The sequence below is a fragment of the Danio rerio genome, chromosome 15 (genome assembly GCF_052040795.2).
Source record: "Danio rerio strain M-AB ecotype USA chromosome 15, GRCz13ab, whole genome shotgun sequence".
NCBI classification, from domain to species: domain Eukaryota; kingdom Metazoa; phylum Chordata; class Actinopteri; order Cypriniformes; family Danionidae; genus Danio; species Danio rerio.
Genome location: NC_141035.1, coordinates 34025423 through 34043857, shown reverse-complemented (window position 1 = coordinate 34043857; position 18435 = coordinate 34025423). Strand labels below are relative to the sequence as shown.

The 18435-nt window shown below is 36.4% G+C and overlaps 1 protein-coding gene across 5 annotated transcripts in view; it reads left to right on the top strand.

The window, feature by feature from the left end:
• The window catches only part of cuedc1b (CUE domain containing 1b), a 49712-nt gene that overhangs the window by 17945 nt on the left and 13332 nt on the right, over window positions 1-18435 (top strand). For 4 of the 5 annotated variants that reach the window (XM_087283010.1, XM_087283007.1, XM_087283009.1 and 1 more), the window contains 5 exons: window positions 6170-6788; window positions 12945-13072; window positions 13619-13745; window positions 16224-16449; window positions 16726-16794. In XM_087283010.1, coding sequence (XP_087139136.1) covers window positions 6492-6788; window positions 12945-13072; window positions 13619-13745; window positions 16224-16449; window positions 16726-16794 — 847 coding nt within the window. In that variant the 5' untranslated portion in view covers window positions 6170-6491. Of the gene's footprint in view, window positions 1-6169; window positions 6789-12944; window positions 13073-13618; window positions 13746-16223; window positions 16450-16725; window positions 16795-18435 lie in introns of those variants that run through there. The other variant, NM_001089373.2, reaches the window with a different exon arrangement.

Here is an 18435-nt window from a genome sequence, read left to right as displayed (position 1 = left end):
TTCAAGCGTGGACTCCACTGTCGACTAGCTTGCACTTATAGCGTGGTCAAACTTCAAAAATTAGCTCAATATTCAACAGTTGATTTTCCTGCTATGTACCCATATACTCATCTATACATGATTCACACATGCTCACTAGAAAAGGACATTTCTATGTAGTATACTTCTTCCTGCTGCTTGCAATATTGCTACTGTGTTGTCATGGCAATGCTGCTAAAATGTCACCCCTAAAACTTGTTCATTGTAAATTAGGGTTGCACGATACTGGAGTCAATCGATACTGAAATTAAAAAAACGACATTTGAGCACTACTGAGCACATTCTTAAACAGCGCTGATTTGCCTTTGTGTTCACGTGCTCAACAAAAATGTGTTTGACCAGGGCCGGAGTGGGACTCCTTTTCAGCCCTGGAGTTTCAAGCCTCAGACCGGCCCACCTCAGTTCACGACTGACTATATTAAAATAAGGTCATTTCCAATTCAGTTTCTAATGACACTATCACGTCATTTTTTGAGAAAACAGCTGCTTTAGAACTTCAAATGTCCAACAACCCTAACAGTATTATATGTCTTAACAATAAAAATGAAAACATTACATTACTCTAACGAGGATCGAACCCGGGCCCGCAGAGTCTTAACCTAACGTGCTAACCGCTGGACCACAACAGCTGTATGGAGTAAGGAGACACAACTAAGTTTTATCATCATTAAAATAGATTAAAAAAAAGAAGAGTTGCGATAAAATAATGAATAAAAAGGCTGTGGTCAAGTAAATAAATAGGGACACCGGCCCTCGCGGCCAAAAAACGGACCGGCCGACCGGGAATTCTCCTGGTCCTCCCGATTAGCCAATCCGGGCCTGTGTTTGACCCTGAAGGTCATCTGTTCACCAAACTCATTGCTGTTTACTGAGTTTAATATGGGTGTCACGATCCTCCAAATCCTCGATTCGATTACATTTTCGATTCTAAAGGCACGATTCAAATCGATTTTCGATTATGAATAATTAATTAATTAATGACCAATTAGTTATTTGTAGCCGACCGTTTAAACTACCTGACCTGCGTGGTCTTTGTTTTACCCATAAACAAATCATACAGTAAATGAATAAAGGCAAGATACACACATAATTACCACCTGTCACATAATTACCACCTGTCAATCATTTTTTCTGCGGGACTCGTGAATAGGCAGTGATCTGTGTCGTTATAATGGCATCGGTAAAAAAGACGCACAACCAACAGGAACCAGCCAACAGTATCTGAGGTGTGCGCTAAAATGACTAAGTACAAGTGTCTGAAAGATTGAAGCAGTCTACTGATCCTCTGACTGCCTGAACCCTCTCGAGCCCATGGCTGTGTGTGTGCGTCTGTTTCTGTGTGTGTGTGTGTCAGAGGTAGAGAGGAAGGAGGGCTGCTCAGAAATGCTACACGCCACTGTGGATGTCAAATCGTTGTCGTTTTAAAATGCCATTTAAAAACAAAGACAGTGTAAACAGGGCCTGAGTGTCTACTTTTCGCGAGCGGATTTGCAACGGGGGCGGGCGGAGGATCGCGATGCCGGTGTTGTCTATCGGACAAACCCTAATACGTACATAGCAGAGCTTGCAAAACTGTGTTGTTTTTTTTTGTCGACAACACGAACGTTGTCAACATAAATCACTGGAAATCCGAAATGCTTACACACCGGCGACTTCATTAAAAGAGGAGAGGATTTAAGCTCTGTCGACTGGTCTCCTGTATCTGCAGTTCAACAAGCACTTCAACAAGCCTGTTTTTTCCCGCTTGGCAAGCCAAGCTGACGTGACATGGGGGCGTGGCAGCATAGACGATTCTATTTTTTGATTCGATAATCGAAATTGAGCATAAATTTCGATCGATTTCGATTAAAAATCGAAATCGTGACACTCCTAGAGTTTAACCACAGATACTGGGACACTGGAGTATTTTAAAGCTGTGTTTCATCAGCGGATTGTTCGTATGTCAACTTTTAGACAAACCAGCTGATCGACGTGACTTTGAAGCGCTCCTGTGTCTAGGTATGGGACAATAACCGTTTTCAAGGTATACCGCAGTTTGGAAAAGTCAAGGTTTTAAAACCGCCAAAATTTTCTGCAGTACCGTTTTTATCCTTTTTTTTTCCTTTTTAGGACAACAGTGTCTCAACAGAAAAGATATTCAAAGATGGCATTTTAAATTGTAAAAAAAAAATCTGTTTTTGAAATAAAGACAGCAGAAGTCAATGATTCATTTGAAGAATTTAGCCTGACATGTTTACTGTTCCAAAATATTTTAAATGTTTCTCAAAATAAAATATATTGTGTTCAAAAGGGGAAAAAAGTTTTTTTTTTTTTTTTTTACCCAGGCATTTAAAAAGAATATATTTTAGAGCAGTAATTACAATACCGTGAAGGTGTGATAATCCAAGGTTATCACACCGTCAGAATCTCATACCGGCCCATGCCTACCAGTGTATCCGTGGTTATCTTAGTAAACAAGGGTTTGTTCGGTGAACTAATGACCTTCAGGGCCAATCACATTCATTTCTGTTGAGCATGTGAACACAATGGAAAATCAGCGCTGTTTAAGAACATGCTCAGTAGTGTTCAAATGCTGGTGGGAAATGGATGTTTTTAAAATTTCAGTATCGATTGGTACCAAATTTCAGTTTCGTGACAACCCCACTATAAATTGAATTATTATTAATTTAATTGGCTTGTGTTTTTTTTATCTGTAAAGTGTAAGTTATCGGCTTAAAATGTAAAGGTCTTACTAAATTACTTTAATATTATTTAAGAAAATAATAACTATTTATTACAAAGCATTTTCCGTTTAGGTTTTCAGCCAAGTACATCCAGAATTTTTGATTTTCGCACAGAATTTGCATTTTGGTGCATTCTTTAAAATGACTACCTTTTATTGGTCAGTATTATAATAATCTGTACAGATTCTGAATAATGTACAGAAATTATATTGAAACAAAGAGATTGGATTAAAAAAGGATTTTAAAATTATTTGAAATATGTAAACAACTTCAATAATTAAAAACAAATTACTTCAAATTTGTAAACCCAGTGGTTTTCCAAATAATTCACTTATAATATCAGTTTTAAATTGTGTTCATAAAAAAAAAATTATTAACATGCCTTTTAAATTTTAGGCTTTGCATTTGAGGCTAATCATGTCAGGGGCTCCTTAAAGATTGAATAACCCTATTCTAGGCAACCTGTTTTCTCTGTTTATCTCTCCAGGTACTTTAGTTTCACATAATATAATTATTTTAATACAAATCAATACTTCATAACCCTTTTAGTGAGCAAGAAAATACAGAGTCTATGCAACACTATCCTATACAGGAAAAGAAACATTATGCTATTTTATTATGCATTTAATTACAGTATCTTCTCTACAGCAAACTTTTTTAAAAAATAATATAAAAGACAGGGTTTTTCTCTTTCTCCCTCTCAAAACGTTGTTCAAAATATCAGTGCAGTTTCATAAATTGTTTAGTGCTCATCCAGCCTGGCCTTACAAAGTATTGAGGTGAACACTGCCTGTCTTTTTCTTGCTCATGTGTCTGTGTGAGTTCTCTCTTTTATAGTGGCATGATGAGTGTTACACTAGACTTCTCTCGCCACAGTTCCTCCAAGCTAGAGCTGTTACTGAACTGGACTGATGTTATGTGATCACCAGTCCCTTCTGAGGCCAGTGCTGAGACCAGATGGTCAAACTGTCACATGACCTACTGGACCAGGGCTGTGCTGTCACTGTATACTTGTATTGATCTGGTGTATTTTTGTGCCTTGTGATTGTAAATATTTGTATCCTTATGCATTGTGAGTTTTGCTGGTTATAGATTAGGGTTTCACAATGTATCGTTTGAGCATCGATATTGCAATGTGTGTGTCTGCTATAGTCACATCACAGGATATGCAGTGTTGAGTTGGGATTATAGATTATCATTGGTTAGGTAACTTCTTATGCATCAATTATGTGCTCCAAACTTTTTCTTTATTGACACATTCAATTTGCCATTGTTTGCAATGTTTCCAAATTGCATTGTTAATCTTTTCTCACCAAATTTTAAAGTCTGTTTTATCTATTATTTTCTGTAAAGCTCCCTCTGAACATGTCATGTTCACACTAAATGATTATAATAGACGTTTAAAGGGATTATAGGCAGCATCCTTAATTTATTCTCTTAAGTAAGGCGAGATCATCACTTAAGTATCATACTTAAAGGGAAAATTAGCTTTTTTGCTTTACAAAGCTTAAAGCATAAGTACTTTTGTATCTGCCGATCACTACGACAATTTTTATCCGTTTTTCTGGATTCAAACCCAAGCGATTTTCGCTGGCGTCAAGCAGAAGAGTATTCAAAATCACTCCTTAAAGTTGTGTAGCGCCATCTAACGTCAAGCTTCTGACACCACGCTTTTAACACAGAAGCAGAGGAAGAGAAGAAGTTTACACTCTTGTTTAAGTTACTGGTGACTCGAACAAGCATAGATGGTTCAAGTAGCAGCTCCAGCTCTAGCGATAAAGAAATGATTATTGTTCACAGTGCAGTAAGCACTAATAATAAGCATTAATAATCTTCAATGTGCGCTCGCATTGACAGTTGTGCGCTTGAGCGCCTCCAAGTACTGCGTACTGTAACTTCAACAGCTCCGTGCACGTGAACAAAAGTGGCAATCTGATTGGTGGAGAAGGTTTAGACGCGGCACGTCAAAACAAAAAAATGAGCATGAGGTGTTTTTTTTTTTTTAATTGACGCTTTTGCGCCTCGCGTTTTGTGCGTTGGTGTGCACGATCACATTGACGCCCTTTATTTAGTCACAAGGCGTTAAACTTTGATGGAAAACGCGAGCAAAAAAAGTCTCGGTGTGCACGTGTATAGGTGAGTGTATAAACTGTCAGTGAAAATGCAAAAATATCAATATATATTAATATAAGTTTTTCCTCTAATAAGCCCTTAAAAACATTTTCATCTGCTTATCTGGGGCCGGGTTACGGGGGCAGCAGTCTTAGAAGAGAACTCCAGACTTCCCTCTCCCCAGACACTTCCTACAGTTCTTCCGGGGATACCAAGGCGTTCCCAGGCCAGCCTATAGACATAGTCCCTCCAGCGTGTCCTGGTTCTTCCCCGAGGCCTCCTCCTGGTGGGACAAGCCTGGAACACTAGGTAGATGTCCAGGAGGCATCCAAAACAGATGCCCGAGCCACCTCTGCTGACTTTTTTTGATGTGGAGAAGTAGCGGCTCTACTCCGAGCTCCTCACGGGTGACAGACAAACTTGTCCTTTCGGTCATGACCCAAAGCTCATGACTATAGGTGAGAGTAGGAACGTAGATTGACCGGTAAATTGAGAGCTTTGTCTTTTGGCTCACCTCCTTCTTTACCTCATTGGACCAGTACATTGACTGCATTACTGCTGCCGCTGCACCAGTCCTCCTGTCAATCTTACATTCCATCCTCCCCTCACTCGGGAATAATACACCAAGATATTTGAACTCCTCCACATTGGGTAAGGACTTTCCTCCAACCTGGAGATGGCAAACCACCTTTTTCCGGTGGAGCACCATGGACACGGACTTGGAAGTGCTGATTCTCATCCCAGCCACGTCACACTCGGCAGCAAACTGGCCCAGTAATAATAATAATAATACCAGTAGTATTATAATTATTATGAATACATTTATATACAGTATATAGTTTTATAGTGTGCCAGGGCAAGAATAAAACTATTGGCCTGACCAGACCAGACCATAAATTTAGTATAATAATTTCCATATGTAGTATTCTCATACCCTTCTTGTTATCCAGTTCTTTGATTTCTCACACTCTTTTTTTTTTTCTTCTTTTTTCTTTCAATACCCCAGACTCTGACTCCAGTGACTAGCTTTGTTTTTTTGGTCCCTCTTTCCTCTGCTCAATTCTGTCTGTGTCATTATATCTGCGGATGTCATTATACCCCTCTCTCAGGGATAGATGACTTTGTAGCAACGTGTGTGGACTAAATACAGGCTGGTTATTCTCCAGAGCGAGCCAATGAGAAGCTTGAGTTCAGACCATTAAACGGCTGATGCTTGTCAGCCAAAGGTTTTCATAATGAACTGTATGGTTTCCGACCTCATCTTGTTAACTGCTCATTTCTGTATTTGTTTTCAGTTTGAGCAGAGCTAATGGGGAGATCACGCAGTGGGACACAAAGCTAAAGCGCTCAAGACCAGACCGTCTACTTCCCTCGTGCCGGTGACTCCGTGCTGTCGTGTTGGATGCAGCTTAACAAGCAGAAGAAGAGAAGGAAAGGATTTCTCTCGCTCCAGTGGACTAGATTCTTTATAGTATGATGAAAAAGTGAACTTGCATACTTCCACAAACCAAAGAAACACGTGAGAGAAACACACAGAGAAGTTTTGTGGGAGACATCAGACACCATCGTTTCCCTTGTGGCGTGGTCGGTCTGGAAGGAAAACGGGGCTCCTGCAGGATGACCAGTCTTTTCCGACGCAGCAACAGTAATGGAGGGTCTCGGGGTGGCGGGGGCTCGGCTGCAGGCGAGCTCAACAACTCTAGGCCCAACCGGCAGGTTCGACGGCTGGAGTTCAACCAGGCTATGGAGGACTTCAAAACCATGTTTCCTACCATGGACTATGAGGTGATCGAGTGTGTACTGCGCTCCAATAATGGTGCTGTGGACGCCACCATCGACCAGCTCCTGCAGATGAGCATTGACGGGCAAGGCTCAGATGACAGCTCAGATTCAGATGACAGCATCCCGCCAGAGGTCAGTGCTTTTTTTTGAAAGTGCTTATAGGTTTTGTTTAGACTCGCTATTAAGATGAGTTTTGTTGATTCAGTCACAAAAGAAAGTGCAGGATTTCCAAGGGTCAATGAGTTTGTGAGTCTAGGGAACAAAATGCTCAGAAGTCCTAGAAAATAAATATGCATAGATGGTGGCCCTTTAAAGTGCTTACAATTATTTTGTGGAAGATTGAAAAAAATCATATTATTCTCTTCAGTTTGCTAATGGGTTATTTCGCCAACACTTTGTGGCCTGCGCATACTAGCTTGCTTAATTTACAGTAGTTATGAGCATTTACACATTATGTTAAAGGTGCAGTATGTAAGTTTGACACCCAGTGATTGAACTAGGTAATGCATTCCTGGATCAAAACAAACGCAAGCGCAGGTTGCCAGACTGAGGTCCAACAGGAGCGAAGTCTAAATTCTGATTACAATCGTGTTCTATATAAAAGCAACGGCACCCAATAGACCATGTATACAGTAGTTTTTGTTCTTACGAACACCTTGAATTGTTATGTAAGAAACGGCTTCTATTTCTTGCAACAACAACAGAAAAATTTTACAATGATCACCTCAGGTACACCTCATGTGCTTTATTCAGTGTTAAATGCTAATAATGTGAGTTTGAATCCTATTTTAAATTACGTTTATTGCCAAGCTACTGAAAACAGCAGCAGATAATTCACCTCAGGTCTTGAAAAATAAAATAACCTATTTGAAATTAAACTTTAGAACTGTGAAATAATGCAAACCAATGCATATCAGTGATTCAGCATGTACATTCATTAATGTTAAAGAGGGTTAATATGTATTAATTAGATTATAAACCTTACCACGAGTAAGTGCATATTCTGTGCTTCTGAATGGCTGTATTTACATTTCTGTCGTATTTTGTCTGGTGCAAACAGCCAAATTGCTTATCACTGCGTATTTCATCATGTAGCATGTTGTTAGGACACGCGGTTTCAATGTAACCTGCTCACCTAATGTTTACGTTCGTAATATTTATATTATTTGCTAATATCATGTGGAATCTCATTTTAGGGCTGTTGCCATCCACCAGAGTTCGCATTTCGGTCTCTGACGCATGCTTTGAAAGCCTTTCTGAATGAATGAATGAATGAATGAATGAATGAATGAAAAAAATACATTGTTTACCAACAAGGCAACCCGGGGTGTTGAAATATAATTGGCTAATGTGGCAGTGGGCAGGTTAAAAAAAAAAAAAACAAAGGCAGACCTTCCGGCATGTTACGCACATTTTTTTAAAGCAAAATAACTGACTTCAGCATTGTTTTTCAGATAAACAAGTGTCACTTAATGTTTCTTAAATATCTGCAAACATAATATGGTATTTTTATGCTCTAGAAGAGTCAAAACCGTACATACAGCACCTTTAAATGTACTTTGTGTTGTATGTTACCATGATGTTCATTCGCAAGCACAAAACAACATAGACAAACTGAAAATTATAATGTCTTAAACGCAAATTTCAAGATATTTTTCTTAAATGTAACCTTGCTTTCACTTGAAATGTGTCCCCACATTACATTTACATTTACATTTAGTCATTTAGCAGACGCTTTTATCCAAAGCGACTTACAAATGAGGACAAGGAAGCAATTTACACAACCAAGAGCAACAATGAATAAGTGCTATAAGCAAGTTTCAGGTCTGTAAAGTCTAAGAAGGGAAGTATTAGTAGTATTAGTTTTTTTTTTGTTTGTTTTTTTTTTTTTTTGTACAGTTAGTGTGATATTCAGAGAGGCAATTACAGATTAGGAAGTGTAGTGGAGACTAAATAGTTGAGTTTTTAGTCGTTTCTTGAAAGTAGCGAGTGACTGCTGTTCTGATGCAGTTAGGGAGTTCATTCCACCAACTGGGCAGATTGAGCATCTACATTAAGGGTATTGAACCTGGAAAGTTTTTAAAAGTTCCATAAATTTGAGGTTAACCCAGGTGTGGGAACCTCGATAAAGGTTTAAATGGGGACTATAAATGTTTTGAGTTCATTCACTTGATCCAATGGGCTACATGCACACAGACTTTTCATTTTCAGCCAGGCAGCCCAAGGGCTTCCAGTGAAATGTCTTTCTATTAAAAAATTGTCAAGTTTGAAATCTGATTTCTTTAAAAAATCAGCAATCTTCGCTGCCTGTTAGATATACGATATGAAGTGGGTCTCAGATCAGACAAGAAGCACTGAATTAAGTTCCGTTTCCCCCTGCCATGTCTTTAATATATGACAGTTTATTTTACCCCAGTATTTTCAATGGAATTTCTGCGATAACCTGTTGCTACTGACGCGTTAGTGGTTACAACGATCTTTCATCTCATTTTAAGCTTAAACAACTAAATGAATGCTTAAGTCTGTTTAACTGAATGTATTATAATTACATTACAACATCGATGCTGCAAAAACAACCTTGTAAAATTGAAAATAATCACATTTAGCTTTCAGCAGAAGCTTATCGTTGGCTTTAAAACTCAAGCTGTGCATAGAGCCCAAATTGACTAAAACAAATCTAACTGTTAAATGTAAACAAGGCAATAGAGCGCAGTAGTCAAATACAGAAGTAAAGCCTCTATTGATTTCCATTTAAGGAAATTGATTTTTAATTATAACTTGCAACCTTAACCAGCTGTTTGTTTGTTTTTCAACATAATTAGGAATAATCCCATTGAACAATTGAATCAGCAAAGAAAATTACATTATGTATGATGCTGTGCAGAGTCATAGTCAGAAAATAACACCAAAAGAGCTTTCATGAATCACAGAATGCATTCGATCCCTCCCATTTTTTTTCCATTGTGGGGAAAATGATTATATATTAGTGTTGTGGTGTATGAAACCAACGAATTAGCCATGAGGTGAACCATTGCAACATTTGAAGCAAAAAAGTCAAGATGTCATACCATTGTTTTAACTTTGGTTTTTACGATGGAATTACTCTGGTTTTTGTGGAAATTTTGGAACTTTTTACCCTCTGATTTTCGCAATGTAGAATCACTCAGTATTTTTGAAGTATCTCTTAAAACTGACTTTTTTAGGGTAGCTTTTATTTTCATTCATTCATTCATTCTCACAATTTTTGCAGCAGATGCCCTTCCAGCTGCAACCCATCTCTGGGAAACATCCATACACACTCATTCACACTCATACGCTACGCACAATTTAGCCTACCCAATTCACCTGTACCGCATGTCTTTTGACTGTGGGGGAAACCGGAGCACCCAGAGGAAACCCACGCGAATGCAGGGAGAACATGCAAACTCCACACAGAAACGCCAACTGACCCAGCCGAGGCGCGAACCAGCGACCTTCTTGCTGTGAGGCTACAACACTACCTACTGCGCCACTGCGTCGCCTAGCTTTTATTTGATATGATTATATTTGACTTTTGTATGATTTTTAGATAAAAATCATACATTTAAAAAATCTTTATTAAAAGTTTATTGTTATTATTGTTTTCTAAACTGTCAACTGTCATTTTTTCCCCTCATAACTAAATATGCAAGTAGTATTCACAGTGTGTGGAAATTGGGGAACCCCTGAAATAACCATCATAATTTTCATACTTTGAATTTTTGTATGACATCATGGTTGTGTAATTTTATGCACAAAATCTGTAATTAAACATCTTGGCCATGATGACTGTACATAATATTTGACTAGATATTTTTAAAACAACTCTATTCAGCTTAAAGTGACATTTAAAGGCTTAACTAGATTAATTATGTGAACTAAGCAGGATAGGGTAACTATGCAAGTGATAGTATAACGATGGTTTGTTCTGTAGACTATCGAAAAAATATAGCTTATATAAAAAAAGACCATAAAATATTTTTTTAATTAAAAACTGCTTTTATTCTAGCCAAAATAAAACAAAAGACTTTCTCAAGAAGAAAAAATATTATCAGACATACTGTGAAAATTTTCTTGCTTTGTTAAACATCAATTGGGAAATATTCAAAAAAGAAAAATCTAATCAAAGGGGGTCTAATAATTCTGACTTCAACTGTAGATAATGTTATTATTATAACACATCGTTCCCCCATAATCACATCTTAAATCTAATTTAAAAGCAAACTGTCATTTTCAATAAAATAGAATTGGTTCATTCATGCCTAAGTCATTTGTGTCCAAGTCTTAAGTGTCTTTTGTCTTTCATTCTCTCACACCTGCTTATTTTAAGCATGGTGTAATAATCAATAAGTTTCTTACCCACAATCCTTCTTTTACACTCGACTGCTCTGATAAAAAGAGAACTGTGTCAGTATTGGGCCTGGAGAGGAATGTGAGACACATTATGGTCTATCTGTCTGTGTCTCCGCAACCGTCTGCTTCATGGCCCAGTGGAGATTCCCTGCCATTAGACTTCGATGCGATCCTAAGTGAAGCATAAACTGCAGTGCATTTTGTTTATACGTTCTGCTACGATTATGAGTGTTGCAGCTCTCATTGCTTTTAGACATTCCCCTATGGTCTATTTTTTTCTCTTGCATTATTTATAGTACTCTGTTTATATGGTGATATGTTGGAATAGTATGTGCATGTGCTGTACTGCATATCTGAGATCTATCTATCTATCTATCTATCTATCTATCTATCTATCTATCTATCTATCTATCTATCTATCTATCTATCTATCTATCTATCTATCTATCTATCTATCTATCTATCTATCTACCTATCTATCTATCTATCTATCTATCTATCTATCTATCTATCGTTCTATCGTTCTATCGTTCTATCTATCGTTCTATCTATCTATCGTTCTATCTATCTATCGTTCTATCTATCTATCGTTCTATCTATCTATCGTTCTATCTATCTATCTATCTATCTATCTATCTATCTATCTATCTATCTATCTATCTATCTATCTATCTATCTATCGTTCTATCTATCGTTCTATCTATCTATCTATCTATCTATCTATCTATCTATCTATCTATCTATCTATCTATCTATCTATCTATCTATCTATCTATCTATCTATTGTTCTATCGTTCTATCTATCTATCTATCTATCTATCTATCTATCTATCTATCTATCTATCTATCTATCTATCTATCTATCTATCTATCTATCTATCTATCTATCGTTCTATCGTTCTATCGTTCTATCTGTCGTTCTATCCATTGTTCTGTAATTCTATACTATTGTTCTATCTTTTTATGTCTGTCTGTCTATTGTTCTATCTATGTATTTATCTATTATTCTATCTATTGTTCCAATTATCTGTCTGTCTGTCTGTCTGTCTATGTGTGTCTGTCTGTCTGTCTGTCTATGTGTATCTGTCTATTAATTTATCTATCTATCATTCTATAATTCTATCTATTATTATGTCTGTCTGTCTGTCTATCATTCTATCTATTGTTCTGTCATTGTATCTTTCTATCTTGTTATATCGTTTTATCTGTTTATCCATTGATCCATCCATCCATCCATCCATCCATCTATCTATTGTTCTGTAATTCTATCTATTGTTCTATCGTTTTGTCTGTCTGTCTGTTTGTCTGTGTCTGTCTATCTATTGTTCTATCTATCATTCTGTATGTCTATGTATCTATTTATCTATCTATCATTCTATCTATTGTTCTGTCATTCTATCTTTTTATCTTGTTATATCGTTTTATTTATCTTTCTATCTATCGTTCTATCTTTTGTTCTGTTGTTCTATTAATTGTTCTGTTGTTTTGTCTGTCTGTCTGTCTGTCTGTCTGTCTGTCTGTCTGTCTGTCTGTCTGTCTGTCTGTCTAAGAAGCAGTTCCTTTTCAGGTATACATATGCAGGAATAAATTTTGCATATGCTTTGGAATACACAGCAAGCATTGATCTGCAGTATAATGAAAAAGCTGTTGTATTACATAACAGCCATTTACTGTTGACTTTTTTAAATTTGAATATTAACAAACTCAATTAAAACAATTAGATTTAAGCCAATACTATTCAATACTACTATCGACCTGCTGCCAAAAAAAAGAGTAAAGAATTGCATTGCTCCCATTACTGGTTTTATGGCTGGCTAATGTTACACGAGTAAATGTGTTGTGTAGATTCATTTTGAAAGTTTCTTGTTGCTGCTAATTGCAATCATTTTGACTTCTTTCTTTTTTTTTTTAAATCAGATTCTTGAACGAACCCTCGAGCCAGACAGCTCAGATGAAGAGCCACCACCTGTCTATTCACCACCAACATATGACATGCATATATATGACCGGAAATACCCTGAAGCTCCTCCTGTTCCTCCACCCAGGTAAAAAGAAATGTTATTTACTTATATTTATTTCCACCTCCAACAAAAAGGGACTTTAAAATGATCCAGACTCAGAAAAGCAGATGGGGTCTCCTTTAGTCACAGTTCTGTAATTGATGCCCCCTGGTGTTCAAAAAACAAACAGCAATTCCCGTTAAGCCTTGTTTTTGTGGTGTAATCACCATTAAGCATGTAATTCTATTTATCCATGAATGTAATACTCATGAATGCACGAGTACTGAAAGGGTCACACACGTTGTAGCAGCTGTAATTGAATTATGACGATTGTGAAATTTGAGAGCTGCACTGAAAAAAAATTATTCAAAGATGATTCCTTGGATTTACTTTTTTTTTTTTACATTAAGTGGTTGTAAACAATTTATTTTGGCTGAATTTAAACAAAAAATTAAGTTAAAAATTACTACATGTAATTTGTTTGTTTTAATTCAACAAATAAAAATTGTTTACAACAATTTTGCAGAAATCATTTTTTTCAATGTGCTAATAAAATGAGGGTCAGTGACACTGGGCTCTGTTATCTTGCAGATTTGAGGCCCAGCCTCCCCCTGGACACAGGCAAGTACAAGGTTACAAAAACTGGAACCCACCATTACTTGGCAATCTGCCTGATGACTTCCTGCGAATCCTGCCTCAACAGTTAGACAGTATACAGGTGAGCATTAATGGAAGTGAAACCCGTTTGAAGAAAATCACTGTATTTTTTTCTGCAAAATTGTGTGAAATTATTTTTATAATCCAACATCATCTATAGTGTCACTAAACATATTTTATTAAAAGGTCCTGTGCAATTAAAATAAAGATTTTTTTAGATGTTAGTATCAGTATGTAGTTTTAAGGCTATCTGAAAGCTGGTGTACTCCAAAACAGTGACAAATTTTACATTTAGAATATATGAACCTCATATAAACATCCAAAGCTTGCATTTTGTCACTTCCACCTAAATGAATCAACTTTTTGAGTTGTTTTGACATGACCTCATACTTCAGTTTCTCATCAAATCTTCTGACCAATCGAATGCTCTACAGTATCTGACATGTCCTGCCCCCTTCAAGACACTTTCATTTGATGCACATGATCTCAACCTCTTTCACTGACAGAGCGATGATAAAATCAAAAAGCTATTAGCTGTTTTAGCCATCTCTTCATGTTTGAGTTGTGATTACATCAGATTTCAAATAAATAAATAAATGCATGTTTCAAAGCACTTCACAGAAGTTTTAAGTTCTTTTAAACTTTCTAATAATCATGACAATGCTTGGTGCCAAAACTTTTTTGCCTTTTGATTTTGCTCAAGCTCTTTTGCTATTCAATGATATTAAAGAGCTGTGAATGGTTCAGAAACATCATTAGAGGTCATTAAAACTTGCTAATGCAGTAAAGAGGTGCAGCAGGGAGACCAATGAGCATTTGCTTTTAAGCTCTTATTCCATTTCTTGCTTTCTGAATGGCTTTATCAACTTTAATGACATTCTTGTTCCGTTGTACAGATGCAGTCATCTTGCATATGATGAGCATTCAAATACAAATCAAATGTTTTTCTGTTCACTATGTAGCCGTGACTTTCTAATAGTATTAAAGTAGTCTAGGTTATATTGTAAAAAAAATAAATAAGGCATATTTTCATTCCAATAAAAAGATATTTTTAGTCACCTCCGGACCATCTAGGTGTAGGTTTTAACTTTTTTTTTTAACATTAAAGTAGATTTTTAGCTGAAATTGTCATAAGATGCAAGTCAATAGATACCAGCACTTTAAGAGTTAAAAACAGCTTGTTAACATGACCAATTATATCCTGCCAATCAGAGAGATGGGAAAATGCATGGTAATTGAGCTTTGTGTAAGATTAAAATGGCATGTGTTCATTTTTTTAAATAATAAAAAGGCTGTTTAAATGATATAGTATTTCATTCATTCATTTTCCTTCGGCTTAGTTCCTTTATTCGTCAGGGGTCGCCACAGTGGAATGAACCGCCAACTTATCCAGCATCCATGTTTTACACAGCGGATGCCAGTACTGGGAAACAATCATACACACTCCCGTTTACACACACTTACACTACAGTCAATTTAGTTTATTCAATTCACTTATACTGCATGTCTGGACTGTGGGGGAAACCGGAATTACACTCATTACTAAGCCAAACTGACATGCTATTTCAGAGCGAATATTTAGAGTTGCATGGTAAACAATATAGGGAGAGACTAGGCGGAATAGCGGTATTTACTTGTGTTTTGTTGTTAAACTAATTAAAATCTACATTATCTATGCTGTAAAAGGTCCCTTATCAAACTGAAAATAGTCTTATCAATCTTTCATCGGAAGATTTTAGTGGCTGAAAAACTTCTGTGAAGATGTAACCCATTTGTGACAACAACATCTAGCGTTACATCAGCTTTGCGTGAAGCTAAAACAGTTTTAAAACAGAACATTACCTGTCTAAAAGAAATCCTTCAGCCATGGTGTCATCCTTTCTCCAGGGTGCAAAGGTAACTCCAATACTGATTCAGGTTTTTAAAAAGTTTTGATTCAGCAGGTTTTTACCGATCTCGCATGCTCTCTCTCCCTCTCACATGAATGCACAACACAAACAGCAATCGGCGGAGATGCGTACAAACGTCTGCGCAGTTGTTCAAATCTGCATTTGCTGACAGAATTATGAGAGATGTCGGCCCGACTCTATTTAATTTGATGAACATTTTTTAGTTTTATGCCTTAACCAAAATATAAAAACCCTTATAAATACATTTAGATCATTTACTTTAATCATTACTATTAGACTGTGAAGAGACTTTCAACCAGCACAACAAAAAATGCTTCTGAAGACAATCACCTACTGCATCTTTAATGGTGCTTTAAAAAGTCCTTGAATCTGCTGTTCATAAAAGTGGAAACCCTTTTTGATATATTATGTCTTTGATGAATGAATCATTTAATTAAACTGGGTTTTTTACTTGAGCTATCTAAAAAAATAATCTCATTGCAGTAGACAACTTTCTTAAAATATTTTATGTTTATGTACAACATCCTGACTATGAGGATCCGACCAAGCCTGGTTGTTAAGTTTGATAGGTTTTTCAAGTTGTTGAATTTTGTATGAGAGTAATTTTTACTCTCTTCAATATTTTGCAGGGCTCTCAGAGTAGCACCTCTAACCCTTCCTCCTCCACCTCCTCCTCGTCCACCACAATAGCCCAGAAAGTGGTGGCTGCAGCGGGAACAGCCGCCGGGGCTTCAGAGCAGGAGCGCAAACTAAAGCAATATTTGGAAGATGAACGTATTGCTCTCTTCCTGCAAAACGAAGAGTTCATGAAGGAGCTGCAGAGGAACCGTGAGTTCCTTATTGCGTTGGAAAGAGGTAGGAAGACTCTCGCCCACACACTAAACCAGACAATGAGCACTTTCTGACATACTCCACTTCCCCATCCTTTCACAGATCCACCTCCACAAAGTCAGTTCTTATGCTAATTTCGTAGACACTGACTGTTTTGGTTTTTCCTCACACAGCGAGATATTGTTATACTTTGTCATACACACTAATTATTTGATATGAATAGTCATCGAGACGTTCATATCCTATTTAAATGAAGAAGGTATAGTTTTCTTACCATAACACCTGCCTTCTGTGTTTTAGATCGATTGAAATACGAGTCAAAGAAATCCAAATCCAGTCATTCATCAGCTAGCATGGAGAACTCCTCAGGTAGATATCATTCACTGTGTCTGTGCATGTTGGCGTGTCTGTGCATATGCATTATTTTCCCTTTTTAACACTTCTAAGCACCCCTATTTGAGCCTTTCATATGGAAATGTTTTAGTTTGTCCACAATAGTATTCTCAAAGGTTTTTTTCCACACTGAGGGCAAGTTTATTTGATAAGAGTGTATTTAAAAAAAGAAATGTTTTCCTTTACCTCTTCGGGAAAAAAAACATAATGATAACAATATTGTGAAAAGGATCCATGTACTCTTAGATTCTCAAAACCAATCTGATGGGATGTTTATCAATTACTTCTACAGGCCTTCAGAATGAAACTATAATGCCAAGTTCACACTGCATGATTTTAGCCAGCTTTCACTCGCTGGCGGTTTTGTGAAGTTGCCAGCAAATTTCTGAAATCTGAGGCAGTTCAACTTATTAAGAGTCATGCAGCGTGAATTATCAAAGACATGATCAGAGAGAATTCATGAAATATTTTGCATGCTAAATATCTGGACCTGTCTTTGAGTCAAAATCGTCCAATGTGAAAAGAGTTCTCACTGAAAAATACATTGGCCAGACAGAATAGACAGACTTTTTTGTTGTTTCTGTGCAGAAAATTATAGTAAAAGAGCTGAGATCTTAAAAAATACAATTTATAAAACATTTACATGGGTAATGAAAGTCATAATAGCTCTCTCATATAATACATCCTCTAAAAAGCATTGGAAATACAGCTTTACAAGTTGTATTTGTACCTAAATTGTTGAAATATTTGCATATTATTTAATAATAGATATAAAATGTGTATAAAAACTGAATGGATATGTAGTTACACACATTTACATAAATACAATTTAAAACTGATACTTGGGTAAACATAGCCATAGCTGTCCCATAGATATAATACATCCACTAAAAGGCATTGAAGATACTGCTTTACAAGTTATATTTGCACCTAAATCATCTAAATAGTTGCATATTATTTTATAATAGTAATAAATTGTATGTAAAAGCTGAATAAAATGTATTTACACACATTTACATAAATAGAATTTAAAAATGTTGAATGGAAGATGGTTTGGTCTCTAGCCAATAAGCTTTCAGTTTGCAACAGGGCCAGAGCCGTTCAACTCAGAATCCTTCATAGAATTCATATCACAACTAAATTAAGACATAAATTCAATGCAACCCACTCACCTCTATGCGTTAAATGCAAATCAAATATCGGGGATTATATTCATTGCAAATGGGACTGTCAGGTTTTTCAGTCCTATTGGTGCAGAATCATAACCCAAATAAACAACATTTTTGGTCTGGACCATTTAAAATTTTGAATTGGGTAAACACATATACATATGATCATATAATTCATCCACTAAAAGGCATTGAAAATACTGCTTTACAAGTTGTATTTGTACCTAAATCATCTTAATATTTGCATATTATTTGTAAATAGTAATAAAATGTACATAAAAAAGGAATTCAAATGTGTTTACACAAATTTACATAAATACAATTTTTAAAATGTTACATGGGTAAGCATAGCCGCAGTAGCTCTCTCATATAATAAGATATCCACTAAAGGGCATTGGAAATACTGATTTACAAGTTGTGTTTGTAGAAAAATCATCTAAATATTTGC